The 20,040-nt window shown below is 34.9% G+C and overlaps 1 protein-coding gene across 1 annotated transcript in view; it reads right to left on the bottom strand.

The window, feature by feature from the left end:
- Positions 1–20,040, bottom strand: part of LOC149791309 (uncharacterized) — a 134,489-nt gene that overhangs the window by 70,910 nt on the left and 43,539 nt on the right. The window contains exons 16-19 of the mRNA XM_089969840.1: positions 17,414–17,542; positions 13,003–13,128; positions 11,595–11,720; positions 5,031–5,147 (exon numbers count right to left, since the gene is read on the bottom strand). Coding sequence (XP_089825966.1) covers positions 5,031–5,147; positions 11,595–11,720; positions 13,003–13,128; positions 17,414–17,542 — 498 coding nt within the window. The remainder of the gene's footprint in view (positions 1–5,030; positions 5,148–11,594; positions 11,721–13,002; positions 13,129–17,413; positions 17,543–20,040) is intronic.

A 20,040-nucleotide genomic window follows, 5' to 3' on the forward strand; every position in this document is an offset into this window, starting at 1 on the left:
ATCTTACCATGACCATCAATACAGACACACAAGTATAGAAGGCAACATATTTGATCTTACCATGACCATTAATACAGACACACAAGTATAGAAGACAATGTATCATATCTTACCATGACCATCAATACAGACACACAAGTATAGAAGGCAACATATCATATCTTACCATGACCATCAATACAGACACACAAGTATGGAAGGCAACATATCATATCTTACCATGACCATCAATACAGACACACAAGTATGGAAGGCAATATATCATATCTTACCATGACCATCAATAAAGACACACAAGTATAGAAGGCAACATATCATATCTTGCCATGACCATTAATAAAGACACACAAGTATAGAAGGCAACATATTTGATCTTACCATGACCATTAATACAGACACACAAGTATAGAAGGCAACATATCATATCTTACCATGACCATTAATACAGACACACAAGTATGGAAGGCAACATATCATATCTTACCATGACCATTAATAAAGACACACAAGTACAAAAGGCAACATATCTTACCACAACCATCAATACTAACACACAAGTATAGAAGGCAATGTATCATATCTTACCATGACCATGAATAAAGACACACAAGTATAGAAGGCAACATATCATATCTTACCATGACCATTAATAAAGACACACAAGTATAGAAGGCAACATATCATATCTTATCATGACCATTAATACAGACACACAAGTATAGAAGGCAACGTATCATATCTTACCATGACCATTAATACAGACACACAAGTATAGAAGGCAACGTATCATATCTTACCATGACCATTAACAAAGACACACAAGTATAGACGTTACGGATCACTGCCATCTCATCTCTGTCTGCGCCGGTTCGAGTCTCAGATTCAGCCAATGTGGGTATTTGAGAAAGCTTGCGAGTAGCTTCTCGTGGGTCGGTGGTTCTTTCCGGGGTTTTCCCAGGTTCTTCCTCCACCATTAATACTGGCCGCCATGTATAGCATATCATGTGCTGACAAATGGCGTTGAGCCCCACAACAACAACAACAGGTATAGAAGGCAACATATCATATCTTACCATGACCATTAATACAGACACACAAGTATAGAAGGCAACATATCATATCTTACCATGACCATTAATACAGACACACAAGTATAGAAGGCAAGATATCATATCTTACCATAACCATTAATACAGACACACAAGTATAGAAGGCAACATATCATAATTAACATAATCTACTGTTAATGTATTCATTTTTAGACAAAATTCAAGCAAGCTATCTCAGTTATTCTTCTAATGTTACAGCCCATTCAGAAAATAACAGATCCAATGTGCCTGATAATATCTGTAATTGGGAGAAGTGTGAATGACAAAAACTGCCAAAATTTCCCATAAGTGTACATAAGTATGAATTATATAAAAGACTTGAATCTATATATATATATATATATATATATATATATATATATATATATATATATATATATATATATATATATATATATATTTTAACTGCCCCATTGTGCTAGTTTACACGAGGGAGAATTTTTTTTTTTAAGAATGGCTCAATTTTCATGTCCATCAAATGTAAAATTTGGAGGAAATTTTGGCACAAGTGTTTTTCTACAACTACAGCTAAATGAAAATGATGTTAAAGGAGACTAAAAACCGATGGAAATATAGAATAATAATAAAAGTACTATAGCAGAAAACCTTATTCTGAAGTATAATCTGCAACCATAATGCCAATATTTAAATACTGGCCTATATTCTAGGAGCTAAATTTCCGTGACCTCGTATGCAAAATTTCTGCGATTATTCGGTTACTTTCGGGACGTGACGTCATAGTAGCGACTCCAGCAGCCCAAGTGGGAGTTGCCAGAGTAAAAGACAGTGCTGTTTTGTGTTGCTTATGGGTGTAATAGAACATTAGGAAAAGCCTGTGGACATTTTTTTTTTCTTTTCCGAAAGATAAAGGCATAATGAAAGAATGGATACATTATTACAAACGAGTCGATTTCAAAGCAACACCATACAGCACTCTGTGCTCGTTAAATTTCTCAAAGGAATGTTATGAGAGGGATCCTGAAAAAATGGCAGCACGTGGATATGCAAATGCTAGGCCTAGACTAAAAGTTGGCGCTGTTCCAGACATACCTTTGGACATTTTAAATCCTGGGAAAAGTGTTAAATGTATGAGTTACGAAAATAGGCAGAAGGCCGAGTAAGTGACCACAAAATGCAACAATCAATTCACAGATCTTTTATCAACACCAGCAACAAACCTGATAGCCTGACACCCTGAGCCCCTCTGGTTTTAGTTCTGGCTCATCCTGTATTCAAAGTGAGGTGCCCATCAGGCTTGTCAAAACAAAAATTGTTTGTCTGAGGAAACTTTGATTGCGCTGGTGAAATGACTAAATGTATTTTCAAGATGTTGACATATATGCCTTAACATGGCACAATCTAAATCAAATCACCACTGTCCTAGGTGAAATTTAGATCTGTTTTTAATCAAATGGAAGCTTTGCTAAAAATAAGATTCTAAACCTGTCGTGTTTCGAGAAAACACAATTTAAAAAAAAAAAAATTCAGTGTATGCCTGTTACATGTAGTATGTATAAACAGTAATCTATAATGATTGGAACTGATATAAATTTATATCTTGGGCAGTTTAATTAGCAGCGATTAAAAGAAAAGAAAAGTCAAAGTTTCACATTAACTGGCTGATAATGGAAACTTGGGGGGGTGGGGCAGGAGACTATTGACCAACCTCCTTGCCCCAATGTGTGATTGCTCATGGGACATGCCTTTTCTCCCTGTGATACGCCTTATTATTCCTACAGGACAAGCCCGGTTTGCATATTCTGGTCCGCTCTGGCTAAATTGCAAAATAGCTAAAGTTTTGATTTTAAGTACGCAAACAATAAAGCCGGTGTGACTAATGAACAGTTAATCATTATCCTTGCATTAATCTTGTGAAAAGGACTGCTCTTCGGACATACTTCAAAGAAACCATGTTCAACAGTGTGTGTATGTACGCACCAGCAATTGACTGCCAAATAAACGGTGCCTATTTTGTTGTTGCTTACGATGCCATGAACTTCATTTTAACAGTTCAAATCTGCAGTCACAAGTTACCATACATGTGGCAACTATTTTCCCCATGTTTTATGCCCCACCTTACTTCCTAAGGTTTAAGTCTTAAAGCATGTAACACTGTTTGCTGAATAAAATATTTATTCTGAATTAGTTCTTTAGGGGCACATATAATGCATGGTATATTTTGTTTTATTCCTTGTTTTAATTTAATCATGGTAATTAAACTTTATATATATGGTAGAGGAATGTTGGGTGTTAACTGACCGAGTTTCTTTGGCAGAAATGGAGATGTGATTTTGTTTGCCGAGAAAATTTCACAGCATTCACAGTGATCATTCATTTAAGCTAATTGGTAACAAATGTATTCTTTTATTTTTTTTCTTCCTATAGTACTGTTGAAGTTGTTTAAAAACATCTGAAACTTACTTGAATAATGTTTAATCTTCATGTTCTATTTACTGAAGAAAAAAAACAACTGTTGTATGATATTAATTATTTCGTCCAGTGCTGGATTTAGACGTGTGTGCGTGTGATTTTAATTTTTAATGTAGCTTTAACAATTTTTCAGTCATATCACTACGATGTCTGCAGTGTGGCAGTTTAGACTGTGGATTGTATACATTATATCTATTTATAAATGATTTGGGGTTGTGTGTTTTTTCTTCTGACAAATGAAAATTGACAGACATAATATAATAATCGGGACTTCGCTGCAAAAAATTGAGAGATATTACGAGATCGGGAGGTAGATGAGGAAATACCCCCAAAATTGGGAGGTTTTTCTCCTGGCTTGAGAGTTGACAGGTATGAACTGTCCGGGCTTGTGGAATTTCAGTCAGGGCTTGAGTTTATTAAAGTCACCAGCCCTGGGCCTGTGCCTAACAAATTTCTTTTAGCACTAACCAGTACAGTACATAAACTATTATATCAGACAGCAGATTCAACTTTTGAATGTGCAACACAGATGTGGTCTCCTGTTTGCCTCACTCGCCATGTTTATGTTTGTATTCGAGGACTGGCTAGTATTGCGACACAGGACCACGTGATCTGTCGTCTCATCAAAACTCAGAAAAACTCGTGAATTTAAAGAAGCGTGGTATCTTCCACGCAATATAATCACTACCTGCTTATGATATTTAATTTATAAACATTACAGTCGAATTACAATCTGTAGAGAATTACACACATAAAAGGAAAAGTTTCATTTCTGGTCTCCTTTAAGATAAACCTTTTCAAATAGTAAAATTGAAAACTCAAAGTATTCCTGGTTCATTTGTTTGAATTTTCTGTCATATTTTATAAAAATTCCATTATTTTGAGGTCATTTAAATTAAAATACAGTGGAAGTGAATAAGTCCTTTGAATAATGCATAGTATTCAAGCTTCTGACATTTCGCTGTATTTATTATGATATTACAAATATATACTTACAAATGCAGGATGCCTTATCACTACCCAAGATGTAGGCTTGTACACAGTTACCAAGGAAACCACCCTGTATTTAATATGCATTTACAAATGTATTATTATCAATGCAAGATGTCTTATCACTATCCAAGGTGTAGCCTTGAAGACATGTACACTGAAATCCACCCTGTATAAAATGTGTTATTACAAATGTATTCTTACAAACACAAGATGTCTTATCAGTCCCCATGGTGTATCCTTGAAGGCATATACACTGGAATCCACCCTGTATAAAATGTGTTATTACAAATATATTCCTACAAACACAAGATGTATCATCAGTACCCAAGGTGTAACCATGAAGACATGTACACTGAAATCCACCCTGTATAAAATGTGTTATTACAAATATATACTTACAAACACAAGATGTATCATCAGTACCCAAGGTGTAGCCTTGAAGACATGTACACTGAAATCCACCCTGTATAAAATGTGTTATTACAAATATATACTTACAAACACAAGATGTCTTATCAGTACCCAAGGTGTAGCCTTTTAGACATTTACAGCGGAAGCCACCTTGAATGTTTTCACAATCTTGGGAACATATCTTCTGTTTACATTCATCAACATCTGAAGATAAAGAAAACAAGAGCTCACTTTTTCTTTAGCCAGGCTTTTAATTAGCTAGACATAAACAAAAGGAAAGTAAGGAAAAAAACTTTTAAAACAGTGGTTAATGAAAGACATTAAATGATTTCTGTACAAGCACAAGATATTACAGTGATCATTATGTTGAACTTCAGCCGAACTGGGCTCAATAAAAAAAATGTGTTCAAGTAAATTTAAGGATAAATTGCAGCATCAATTATAACAAATTTAATGAAGTCCTGTAAAAATGAAGCTGAACAGAAAAGTTAGACTTAGAATGTCAACTGCATTAAAATCCTACTTAAAGGCAGTCAGAATCATTGAAATTTGACATGTACGAAGACACAGTAAGGAAAAGATAACTCCAAAGTTTTCATGATTGTATGCTCTCAGGGAGCAAAATAATAACTTTTTACAAGTTTTAAATGTGAGCACAAAAAATTATTTTGTGAGTATATAGTTTGACTTCTACAATGAAAAAATTCATTGAACTTTTTAAAGTCTGTTAAAAAAAATTTTGAATAACAACCCTTTTTACTATTGTTCAGTGATTATACAAATTGTTTTTTAGCAGTGATTTTCATAATAAACTGATGTAAGACAACTATAGATTAGTCTATGATTTATTGATGATCTAAATCAATACTTATCCCACAAAAGTCTGAAAACAATATATAAAATACAAATACAAACAACAAATTGAAACCTAACATTTTATTTTGAACAATTCTTATCAAAAAAAATTATCAGACTGGTTTGGTCAATTGAAATGGCACCATATTGAAAAGAAATAAAACATACAGGAAGAATCTGCATTGCTTGAATTCAGAAAAAAAAGTTTAATTTCTTCATTTTGCAATTTTATGCAACCATTTTTGTCTTTCCTATTTTTGAAGGATAGGATCTGCAACAGTTATGACCAGGACACAAAAAATGAGAAAAATAAAGTTAAAATTTCCCCACAGCAGTATTTAGATAGACAGACAGAAGGAGAGATAAATAAAGTTAAAATTTCCCCACTGCAGTATACATATAGACAGACAGAAGGAGAGAAAAATAAAGTTAAAATTTCCCCACAGCAGTATTTAGATAGACAGAAAGAAGGAGAGATAAATAAAGTTAAAATTTCCCCACTGCAGTATACATATAGATAGACAGAAGGAGAGAAAAATAAAGTTAAAATATCCCCACTGAGTATATAGAGAGACAGAAGGAGAGAAAAATAATGTTAAAATTTCCCCATTGCAGTATATAGGTAGACAGAAGGAGAGTAAAATAAAGTTAAAATTTCCCCACAGCAGTATATAGATAGACAGGAGAGAAAGACCAATACTCCCCAACGAGTCAGCAATTAAGCATCTGACTTATTATTCAGTATGTAAAATATTTAACTCTGAGGATAGCAGAGGTATATAGACAGAATCAGAAAATAATACATGTCTAGCATTAATATATTACAGCTAAGTTATGATGTTAATTGCTAGATATTGTTTTCATTACTCTGTGTACATGTATGTGTACTATCATCTGCCATAGTTATTGAAATTCTAACATGCAGTACCTCTCTTGGTAAGCTCTTTTCCTTTTCAGAGATTGGCAACCGTATCTGCCATATTTTAGTTGTGACCTCAAACACCATCAAGATTGGATGCACATATTTCCCCCATTCTTACTTTGTAATTAATCTGAACAAATTCAATCAACCTTAGAAAGTTATGTATTTATTTTATCCAGTTCTGATCCACTTTATGAAAAAATAAAGGCCAATAGTTTGGCATACACTTTTCTCCACCTGACTACTTGTGTACTGAGGTCTCTTTCATATAAAAAAGCCTTTGGTGGCCCAGATTTTGGACCTTGATGATTAAGCCTTCAACAGGACTAATCTCTTGGGATTCATACCTTTGGTGGCCCAGAGTTTGGACCTTGATGATTAAGCACTCAACTGGACTAATCTCTTGGGATTGATACCTTTGGTGGCCCAGATTTTGGACCTTGATGATTAAGTCTTCAACAGGACTAATCTCTTGGGATTCATACTTTTGGTGGCTCAGATTTTGGACCTGATGACTAAGCCTTCAACTGGACTAATCTCTTGGGATTCATACCTTTGGTGGACTATATTTTGGACCTTGTTGATTAAGCCTTCAACTGGACTAATCTCTTGGGATTCATACCTTTGGTGGCCCAGATTTTGGACCTTGATGATTAAACCTTCAACACGACTAATCTCTTGGGATTCATACCTTTGGTGGCTCAGATTTTGGACCTTGATGATTAAGCCTTCAACTGGACTAATCTCTTGGGATTCATACCTTTGGTGGCTCAGATTTTGGACCTTGATGATTAAGCCTTCAACTGGACTAATCTCTTGGGATTCATACCTTTGGTGGACTATATTTTGGACCTTGATGATTAAGCCTTCAACTGGACTAATCTCTTGGGATTCATACCTTTGGTGGCCCAGATTTTGGACCTTGATGATTAAGCCTTCAACAGGACTAATCTCTTGGGATTCATACCTTTGGTGGCTCAGATTTTGGACCTGATGATTAAGCCTTCAACAGGACTAATCTCTTGGGATTCATACCTTTGGTGGCCCAGAGTTTGGACCTGATGATTAAGCACTCAACTGGACTAATCTCTTGGGATTCATACCTTTGGTGGCCCAGAGTTTGGACCTTGATGATTAAGCCTTCAACAGGACTAATCTCTTGGGATTCATACCTTTGGTGGCTCAGATTTTGGACCTGATGATTAAGCCTTCAACTGGACTAATCTCTTGGGATTCATACTTTTGGTGGCCCAGATTTTGGACCTTGATGATTAAGCCTTCAACAGGACTAATCTCTTGGGATTCATACCTTTGGTGGCCCAGATTTTGGACCTTGATGATTAAGCCTTCAACAGGACTAATCTCTTGGGATTCATACCTTTGGTAGCCCAGAGTTTGGACCTTGATGATCAAGCACTCAACTGGACTAATCGCTTGGGATTCATACTTTTGGTGGCCCAGATTTTGGACCTTGATGATTAAGTCTTCAACAGGACTAATCTCTTGGGATTCATACCTTTGGTGGCTCAGATTTTGGACCTTGATGATTAAGCTTTCAACTGGACTAATCTCTTTGGATTCATACCTTTGGTGGACTATATTTTGGACCTTGATGATTAAGCCTTCAACTGGACTAATCTCTTGGGATTCATACCTTTGGTGGCCCAGATTTTGGACCTTGATGATTAAACCTTCAACACGACTAATCTCTTGGGATTCATACCTTTGGTGGCTCAGATTTTGGACCTTGATGATTAAGCCTTCAACTGGACTAATCTCTTGGGATTCATACCTTTGGTGGCCCAGATTTTGGACCTTGATGATTAAGCCTTCAACTGGACTAATCTCTTGGGATTCATACCTTTGGTGGACTATATTTTGGACCTTGATGATTAAGCCTTCAACTGGACTAATCTCTTGGGATTCATACCTTTGGTGGCCCAGAGTTTGGACCTTGATGATTAAGCCTTCAACTGGACTAATCTCTTGGGATTCATACCTTTGGTGGCTCAGATTTTGGACCTGATGATTAAGCCTTCAACTGGACTAATCTCTTGGGATTGATACCTTTGGTGGCCCAGATTTTGGACCTTGATGATTTAGCCTTCAACAGGACTAATCTCTTGGGATTCATACCTTTGGTGGCCCAGATTTTGGACCTTGATGATTAAGCCTTCAACAGGACTAATCTCTTGGGATTCATACCTTTGGTGGCCCAGAGTTTGGACCTTGATGATTAAGCACTCAACTGGACTAATCTCTTGGGGTTCATACCTTTGGTGGCCCAGATTTTGGACCTTGAAGATTAAGTCTTCAACAGGACTAATCTCTTGGGATTCATACCTTTGGTGGCTCAGATTTTGGACCTTGATGATTAAGCTTTCAAATGGACTAATCTCTTTGGATTCATACCTTTGGTGGCCCAGAGTCTGGACCTTGATGATCAAGCCTTCAACAGGACTAATCTCTTGGGATTCATACCTTTGGTGGCCCAGATTTTGGACCTTGATGATTAAGCCTTCAACAGGACTAATCTCTTGGGATTCATACCTCTGGTGGCCCAGATTTTGGACCTTGATGATTAAGCCTTCAACTGGACTAATCTCTTGGGATTCATACCTTTGGTAGCCCAGAGTTTGGACCTTGATGATTAAGCACTCAACTGGACTAATCCCTTGGGATTCATACCTTCGGTGGCCCAGATTTTGGACCTTGATGATTAAGCCTTCAACTGGACTAATCTCTTGGGATTCATACTTTTGGTGGCCCAGAGTATGGACCATGATGATTAAGCCTTCAAGTGGACTAATCTCTTGGGATTCATACCTTTGCGCAATTTACTGTAAAGATCAGTTTATACCGGCAATTTTGTTATCAACATAATATGTTAATTATGTAAGATACACACCTGCCAACATTGAAAAAACCAAATCAGGAATTTGCCCCCAAAGCACCATTAAAAATCAGGAGGCTGGGTAAAGAATCAGGAGGTACTAGATTAAGGTGTATATATCATGATAAAGATGTTTACTTTTGTTATTTCAGTCCATTGTATGTTGCAGATTTGCATTTCTGCAAAAGTTCATCATGTATTTGTCCTTGAGTGCCAAATTTGCTAACAAGACTAGCTTCCAGGGTTGATGCTGACAGGCTGGCTCTTTGGCTGGTTCTGTTTTTTTCTGACCATTGAGAAAACTTGCTTTTACTGTGCAGTATTGAAAGTATTGAAGGCATTACTCTCCCTAGGGTTGGAAACAACAGTTGGCCAGATCTATGCTTTTTTCCTGACAGCAACCCACTAAAGGATGACTTACTTATTCATGCAAGCATAGCAGATATGTCTAAACAGCCTGTAGTAGTGTTTAAGGACCTGTCCTTTTCATCCAACCGAACGGAAGGAATCAACACTGATGATCTGCATAGAGAGTTTCAGCTTTACCAAATGTACAATTGTGATGCAGAACTGAATGTGGAAAAAGCAGATCATAAGTGGCATGATAGGCCCCGCAAGTTGATGGATGAATGGAAGCTAACTGTTGATCCAATTTACTCCTAAATATTTTATCCATTTCTTTTTCTTGGCTGGTGAAAAGTCATCAGTTACTTCCTTTTCTTCTTTTGTTTGCTTCTTGCTAAGAAACTTATCCATTATGATGCTGAGATTTGCTGAAGGGTTCGGATAAAGAGAACCACACTGTGAGACAATCTCTTTGTACATGCGGATGAAAAGCGGAAATCAAGCCGGACATGTTAAAGTACTAACAAACACACCAGACACAGAAAAACCAGAAACAGAAACAGGGAAATGAATAATGATGTTTTTGTATATATAATAAAATAATAAAAAAAAACAAAAAAGAATAAATATAAAAAAATAAAAATAAATGGGGAGTTGACAAATCAGGATGTTTTTATTAAAATCGAGATTTACGTCCAAAAATCCGGATTTTCCCGATCTTTTCGGTAGGGTTGGCAGGTCTCATGATACATACTGACATCTTAAGAACATTTCACTACTATGTTTGCTGCAATCATTCTGCTGAAAAGAAGGCTCCTATAGCAAGAGTCAATTTTACATTTACACAATGTATGGAAGAGAGGGTATAACTGCAGGACTTTTAGTTGCTTTAAATCACCCCAGTCAAGTGCATTAAAAAGTCTTCAAGTTATTATCCTATGGCCGGGATTTCACCAACATAACTTACCTTCGGACTTGTACCTAAATCTAGAATCCAGTAATATGATTGACTGAAAGGTTTAATATAAATCTGACCCAGCTGAGACTTACTTGTGAGACTTATGTTGCTGGGTCTTAAAGTAAACTAAATCCAGTAAAGCAAGTTAATTATAATCTTGACCCTTCACTTTCTTCTACCTCTGATCCAAAGGGAGATTTCAGTTCCCAATAAATGAGCAAATTCAACCACAGACAAAGTCTGATACTAAATGAAACCAGTATGACAGATAGCTCTTTACGACAAAACTTCCATCCCAAACAGATCATGCTAGACAAATGGACACTGTAACAATTATGATTATATTTCTGCAACATGTTGTTGCAGATGGAGCAAAAAGCACATTGTAAATAAATTAGTTTGCATCCAACATGTCTGTCCTATTGCAAAAAAACAACCATGGACCAGCAGGTACAATTTCAGGTAACTGTGTCACTATCGAGACCCCACACAAAAGGCAAGATTATATTATGAACACACATTCATATACAGCTTACCCTGACACAAATCTGTAGCTGTCAGCTGATACACAGATTATATTATGAACACACATTCATATACAGCTTACCCTGACACAAATCTGTAGCTGTCAGCTGATACCCAGATTATATTATGAACACACATTCATATACAGCTTACCCTGACACAAATCTGTAGCTGTCAGCTGATACCCAGTTCGACAGAAACATACTTCTTGACCTGTTTCATTTCTAGTACAACCATGAGCTCCTGTGCAGTTCTTTGTGGGACAAATTGTGTCATTCTCTAAAAACAAAAACAAACATCAACATAAGAATAACCCAAGGAAGTCAAGTAATCAGTAAACCCTGCCCTAGTGGACACCTCCATATGAATGGCACCTGCAAATAAAAGTCACTTACACAAGGTTATTTAATCAACTTATACAAAATAATCTATTGACAAAGGACAAATCTGATCCTCTGAATATCCATTTAACTGTAATATGAACTCTTTACCTAACAACATACAAGAATGGTATAAATCTGAAATTAATAAGTATCACCAGACAGACAGATGTATGGACAGGCTGACAGACTGACAGACAGGCAGATAGATGGACAGATAATGCACATGTTTAAGCTTCACATTGATTTGCATGGTGGCACATTTCAATCCTTATCTTTCGAACAAATTGAAAATTACAATGATTACAATAAGGTAGATATGTTATTACCCATGTATATTTAGAACCTTCTATACTCATATAGTCATACCTACACATTCACGTATATCACCATGTTGAATCTTTATCAAAATCTGAGAAGAAATTAAAGAAGCCACCATGCTCATAAATGCCATGCATATCAATAATAAATATGTTCAAATGTTTTACATAAATCGTAATATTTTCTAAAATACTCTATTTGGAAATAAGTGCTTCCTGAAGACCCTTAAAAGTTTTGTTTGCCCCAGGTCAATCGAATCTGCTCTATGGCTATACCCTCTGCCCTTGAGTGTACTGACCTAAACTAACTAAGAATAGTCCTAATTTTCTCCACCATCATCTTACTTTTCATTTTATTTTGTTCTAGACTTTAAATGAGGTGTGCTTGATAATTATATCATGCCAAAACATTTGTATATATCAAGAAAATTATTTCCCTTTCTTGGTCACAAAATATTCCAAAGGTGCAAAGATGAAATGATTAATATTAAAATCATATCCTGCAAGCTACTATATTATTTTCTCTACATTTATTGACAAATGACATAATCTGTATCACATCCAACTTTAACTAAACAGACAAGGTTAACACTGAAGTTAATCCAGAGTGTTTACATGTACATTGATACTACATTTCTCTAATATTGATTAATTCGAAAACAAAATGAATTTATTCAAAAATTATTTTTTGTCCAGCCAGCCTAGGTGAAAGATCACCAAAAAGACTTCAATGGGAACCTTTCACCAAAGTAGGCTAGACAAAAAATAATTTTTATAGAAATATATTTTGCTTTCAAAGAAATACATAATAATTAAATATTTTTCATTCTATAACATTAATAATGAAAGACATTTTCTGACCTTGTACACATGCTTGTCTTGTGTTGTTGTAAATGTATCCATTTTTACAGCCACAAATATATCCTCCATACGTGTTATTACATTCCTGGTCACACCCAGAAGACCCTTCTTTACACTCATCTATGTCTGAAAGTATATGTCAATATTTTATTACTTAGATTTATATTATGAATTAATTTTCTTGTCATTTGACTAGGTTATAGAAATTTCACATACAGATTTCAAATAATGTGGTAGGAAATATTATTTAATACGACAAGTTTAATGGCTTTTGGTGGATTGGCTTCTTAGTTTAGTATTTGTGGATCCTTAGTTTAGTATTTGTGGATCCTTACATTCACAAAACTAAATGGTGTTTTTCTGAGATGGTGGAAAGAACAAACTCTGTATGCCAATGAGATATGTGTCAAGGTTGTCAAGCTGTGACAAACTAAACATATTCTTACCCACAACTTGGAACAAAACATGAATGATGCTTTGCTTTATTGTAATACCCCTTTAAAGCTTTACAAATATTTCCAGCTATGGTGAATGAAACACAAAACAAACTGGCATTTATACAAGTTCCATGACTGAGCAGTGCATATAATAATACTGACATCATGGATGTCAGTGAAAATACTGCAATAGTTTGATTCTTAGAGCTGAATACAAAATATAGATTACAAAAGTCCATTGATAATGTAAGATTTAATAGGCATGTAATGGGTGATTTGCTCAAAGTAGAAGGTATCCACTGAAAATATTCTGCTCTTTAAAAAAAAGATTTGGTTAATACTATAAACTTTGAAATATGGTTAAAGCACAGACCATCAAGTCTTCAAAATAAAACAAAAGCAAAAATACCATATGATGTGATGATGCTGAGTAACTAGCCAGAGCATCCAACCCGTACAGAATTTATAGGCAGATTCCGCCTGGATTTTAGGTGGATTCAGGGTGCACTCCGATTAAAAAACTCAAAATTTCAGACGGGCTTTAGGCAGACTGGGAATACAGCTAAGGTGACAGACTGAATCCGTCTAATAGTTAGGCATACAATTTTTCATATTACTTGATAAACGTTTGTCATGGCTGCTTATGGAACAAGGACTAATTTAAGCAACCATAACAGCATCGTAGTGTGTACACAATCAAAAATTCAGTATGCACTGTACAACTTCCATATTTCTTGGACGTCATATAATTACAACATGTGCACAACTCTGTTTCATGTACCATGAAATATTACCCCGGTTAATAAAGTATTGTTTAATTCATATCCATTATTTATTTGAAATCTTTTGAAATGTCTGTGAAAAATGACTGAAATTTCAGTAAAATACAATATAATGGTCTAAAGTTTAGTGAAATCTCACCAAAAATTTAGAACTTTCAATGAAATGGTAGAGATCTCAGTGAAAGATTTGGCCAAAATTTCTGTGAAATCTCACAAGGACTTCAGTGAAAGTTTTGGCCAAAATTTCCGTGAAATGTCTCCAGAATTTCTGTGAAAATTTCGGTCAGAATTTTGGATCTCACATTCATTTTAGTGAGATCTTGGCAAAATTTCAAAGAAAGCTTTGGTCTAAATGTTTGTGAAATCTCAACAAACTTTCAATGAAATGAAAAAGACTTAAATGATGCCATCACGGATTAGGTTTTGTATGCAAGAAAGAAAATGAGGACAAGAAAAAATTACATCTTATTTGATAATGTCTGTCAAAATAAAATTTATGATCCATTTAAAAAATTATTGTGAATATTTATGATTGATTCCCAATAATGTCTAAGAATCATTAGGCAGTTTAATAGAAATCTGAAGCAGATTTTTTATTGGATGATATTTATGTAGACATTTTAGGCAACCTTTATTTAGATGGAAATCTTGGATTTTTTTTCAGGTGGAAATTTCAGGCAGGATTTTTTCAGGTAGAATTTGATTTCAGACAGAAATCTTAGATGGATTTTTTGTTTAAGCAGAATCTTAGGACAACTAATCTGTATATTTGGCCTAAACTTCCACCAGAAATCCACCTCAAGTCCACTTGAAATTCACCTCAGCTTCTCTACGTCAATGGCAGAAAATGCTTAAAAAACCTGTCTGAAATCCACTTTAAGTCTGTCTGCAAAATGTTGTACATGATTTCAGGCAGATTTTTTTTTCGGGCAGAAACCTTAAACAGATTTTTTTTATTTAAGCGGAATATTAGGACAACTAATTTGCATATTTTGCCCAAAATTCCACCCTGAATTCCACTTGAAATTTGCCTAAGTTCCCTTAATATGAGCAATGATGGTTTAGACAGAAAGCACTTAAAAAATCCGTTGGAAATCCGCCTTAAGTCCACCTGGATTCTTTTTTACGGGAAGTAGTGAAGTGCCAATTAAATCTTGTTGTTGTAGGGTTTAACGCCATTTCTCAGCACACGATAGGCTATACATGGCGGCCAGTATTATTGGTGGAGGAAGAACCCAGAAAAAACCCGGAAAGAACCACCACTGACCCACGAGAAGCTACTGGCAAGCTTTCTCACATACCCACATTAGTTGAATCTGAGACTCAAACCCACGCAGACAGAGGTGAGATGGCAGTGGTCTGTAATGGAAAGTGCTTTAGACCACTCGGGGCCCCCAATTAAATCTTATTCTGATGTCATGTGAAGTAGGACTATAGACTATAGACATATGAGGTATAGACACAAGAGGTAAGATCATAGTTACTTGAGGTAGGATTATAGACACATAAGACAGGATTACAGACAAATGAGGTAGGATTATCAACACATGAAGTAGGATTATAGACACAGGGTAGGATTATAGACAAATGTGGTAGGACTATAGTTACATGAGGTAGGATTATATACACGAGGTAGGACACAATTACATGAGGTAGGATTATAGACACAAGAGGTAGGACTATAATTACATGAAGTAGGATTATAGACACATAAGACAGGATTAAAGGCAAATGAGATAGGATTATCAACGCATAAGGTAGGATTATAGATATGTAAGGTAGGATTACAGACAAATGAAGCAGGACTATATTTACATGTTGTAAGATTAAAAGAATCCATCATATGCAATAACTGGTAATTGATAAACTCCAAATGATGGTCAGAATTGTGCAAGGAACATGGCTCTACAGAGTTTCTGCCTAAAAATTTGTGATCCTCATGGTTGCAAAGAAGTTAAAAATTTATTTCAAAAAGTTTTACAGAAATGGCCTGAAAAAAATAAAAATAATAATAATAATTTTTTTCTTTGTTTAATCAGGGAAGCTCAATCAGAATACAGATATATCTCATCTCCCAAGAGTTCCTCTGCTGCTTTGTAAGTCTTCATGCATGAATCTTACTCACAAAATGTGTACAAAAAGTAAAGTCACAACCTTTAACAAAGGAACAATCACATCATATGACTTAACATTAACATTACTTTGGATATTTCAATCATACTGAAGTAAAGAAATATTAGCAAGCACAGAGACAGCTGGGACAGATACAGGAGATTTGACAAGATATAATGATGCAAAAATGAATTAAAAATCAAGTTTCAAGTATCTGAGGGAGTTTTCTTTAAAACTGTCAACAGAAGTGGCTAATCTAACTGAAGTGGGCTAATAATTTGATATCTTTGTTCCAGAATATTTAAGACTATATCAAAATTGTTCAATCTTGCGTTTTGGAAATTACAAGTGGCCAAGAAAGGTCAACTGTAAAGCATATGGCACTCAATTTCATCAGACAGCTCTCTCTTTTATTCCAATATATTACAATTTATACATTTGTGGACAATTATTGCCTTCTGAAAGTTTAGTCTGTCATTTGTTTTGAAGCCATTTCATTTCATGGAAAAGAGTCCTAGAGGGTGTGTCAAAAGGAGCATCCAGAATTAGGCAAGCTACTCTCTTTTGTATCTTGTTCATTCTTTCTAACTGACTCTTGGGGAAGTTTCCCATTAGTTTCAAACAAAAGTAAATAATGCAAAATGTAGGCACTGTAGTACATTCTTCTAGTTTGTATTGGTAGGTAATTCTTAATTTTACTTAGTAAAGTTATTATATTATGGGAGAACTACAGACATAGTATATTAGTCCCAAATTTCAATCATTTTGAATTATCACTCCTAAAATTATTTCTTCCTTAACATTTTCAATGAGTTGCCCACTTATTGTCAGATTAACCAGTTTCTCAGAAGGGCAATTATGTTTTCTCAGAAGGGCAATATATTTTCTCAGAAGGGCAATTATGTTTCTTCCATGCCAAAACACTTTTTTGGGAGGACAGATGGTCTTAGAGCTGAAAAGCTATGTACTCATCAAACATACGGTATCCATGTTGGGGCTTTACTAAAAAAAGCTTGACATCAATACTTGTTACTGACAGCTGCAAAATCCAGACCCATTATTAAAAATCGATGTAAATACCTTGACAGTCCTTTCCATTGGAGTGTAGTCTAAATGTACTGTTACAAGTACAATAATAGCTCCCTTCAGTGTTGACACAGGTCTGGTTGCAGCCATGGGTAGCATTAGTTGCATTACATTCATTTATATCTAAAATAAAAAAGATATATAAATTACACAAAGTCAATCATCCTATCAGTTGGATTACAATCATATGACCATTTATTGAACACCTTTCAGACTCCCTCATCAGACACCACAAAGCTATACAGAGTTTTATTATCTCATAACGGTCTTTTGGAAATATTACCCACATTTTACACATAACACTGCACATGGACCAATAAACTGAATATCAATGCAGGCAACTTTCCAAATGCTATTTCTAATTTTAAACCATTACAATAGCTATAGTACAAATGACCTTTAACCTAAATACTATAACTACTAAACATACAAATATTTATTCTGGTAATTCATATAAGATAAATGTCAGTTTTCAATACCAGTTTAACTGTGATCAAATTGTTTTAGTTATTAGGCATATGATAAATGTAATTATGCACTTTCACAAACTAATTACAGTACTTCTTCTGTGTAAAGGTCAGTATTCAGTCAGGTACGTTCACAAACTAATTACAGTACTTCTGTGTAAAGGTCAGTATTCAGTCAGGCATGTTCACAAACTAATTACAGTACTTCTGTGTAAAGGTCAGTATTCAGTCAGGTACTTTCACAAACTAATTACAGTACTTCTTCTGTGTAAAGGTCAGTATTCAGTCAGGTACTTTCACAAACTAATTACAGTACTTCTTCTGTGTAAAGGTCACTATTCAGTCAGGTAAATATTTCAAAATGTAGGGTGTGGGCTTAAAAACAAACATAATTTTGGTAAATGCTTCCCATAATAATTGTGGAAGTCTGGGCCTCTCACTTGGGCTTATTTATTAAGCACAGGTTTTTCATTGGAAAAATACAGTATGGCAATTAATTCAAAGACCTGAATTCATTTGATGGCACTCGCTTGTAACTTCATTTATCAAGAGTACTCAAGTAGTGTCAAGAATTATATATATATATATATATATATATATATATATATATATATATATATATATATATATATATATATATATATATACCGGTATATATACATTTTCTTCACTTTTGCACAAATTTACTAGTGAAGTTGATGTATTTGGGTTTTAAACTTAGACAAAGCAAAATGATGTAATATGTACCTTTGGAAACCTGAATTACTGTATTAAACCATTTTCACACTACAGTAGAGCTCACGTGTATTTTCAGAACTCCAAGCAATGCAGTGGGAGACTTATTCCCCCACTTTTCGCTCCATGTTAATGCTTCGTAATGGAACAATAAAATACTAACAGATTGCCAGTGTGCCTTGGCTTGTGCGGCAATGGCATTTCCACTGTGGAGTGGCTGATTGGCATTAATGATTGACATTTGAACTGCCAATTAGAAAGACTGATGAATCATGAGTAATTCACATTCAAATGACATTTCACCAATCAGTGATCTTTATTTTGATCATATATATATGGAAAATAGAAATTAATTAGAAAAATCTTTTATAAAACTTGCGTGCTGACTTAACGAGAGGCCCACCTTGCTGAGCTTCTCTTGAACAGTAAATTTATCCTACTGTTTAAATACGAAAAGTAATCCTCTGAGGTCTGGACGATTAAATTCAGACAGCAGCAGCTTCTGTTTAAAAACACAAACAACAAAAAGGAAAACATAGAATTTACACTTAATGCCAAACGTGTTTAGTCCTTAAGCACCAATGGCTCCGTTACAAGATAGAATAAACATGTACACAACTATGAACTAGTTCAATTCTGAATGCACCTGTACCATATGGGACTTAATTTAATTGCATGGAGCTAAATTATTATTTCTGTCTGTGGTATAGTTTCAAAAATTGTATTCATTACAAGATAAGTTTGTTTTGTAAGGCAAGGAATGGTATAGTTTTCTTTTTTTATACCACAAATCAGAATAAGACAAAACTTTTCAAGCAATAACCCCCCTCCATTTAGAAACTTATATGGTCTCTCCCTCATAAAAACTTGGCTTCAGCAGATGTTCAGCAGAAATTAAGGCAGTAACCATTGTAAACACTCTTATAAAATGTTAGCACCAGAAGAAGATGTCAATTTCATCTTGGGAAAGGTGGATTTCTAACATGAATGTCTTGGAGAATTCCACATAATACATGTAGCTTGATTTATGGTCCAGTCAATAACAACGGAAGTTTCACTGACTGAAATCTGAATAGGCGACAGATGATGACCATCCATGGAAAGACTGAAACATCATGCGGTATTTAAAATCAGATACCATTTCAAGAATCAAGTTATCTTAATTTCCATATGTATCAAAATAAAAGAAAAAATGTCTTGTCTATTCTGTACATTTTGAGAATGTTGATTGATTTATTTTGCAATATGTTTACACTTTTACTTAATTCAAACAAATTTGAACCAGCTTATACACCCTATGGTTTAGACAATTAAATTCCAGTTGACAGCCACTTTTATTTATATAAAAAAACCAATCAAAAATGAACAAATTCTGAATTTACAAATCACATAATGACCTGGTCACAAATCTGAATATAC

Source organism: Sinohyriopsis cumingii, chromosome 9 (assembly GCF_028554795.1).
Source record: "Sinohyriopsis cumingii isolate HCF-2022 chromosome 9, ASM2855479v2, whole genome shotgun sequence".
NCBI classification, from domain to species: domain Eukaryota; kingdom Metazoa; phylum Mollusca; class Bivalvia; order Unionida; family Unionidae; genus Sinohyriopsis; species Sinohyriopsis cumingii.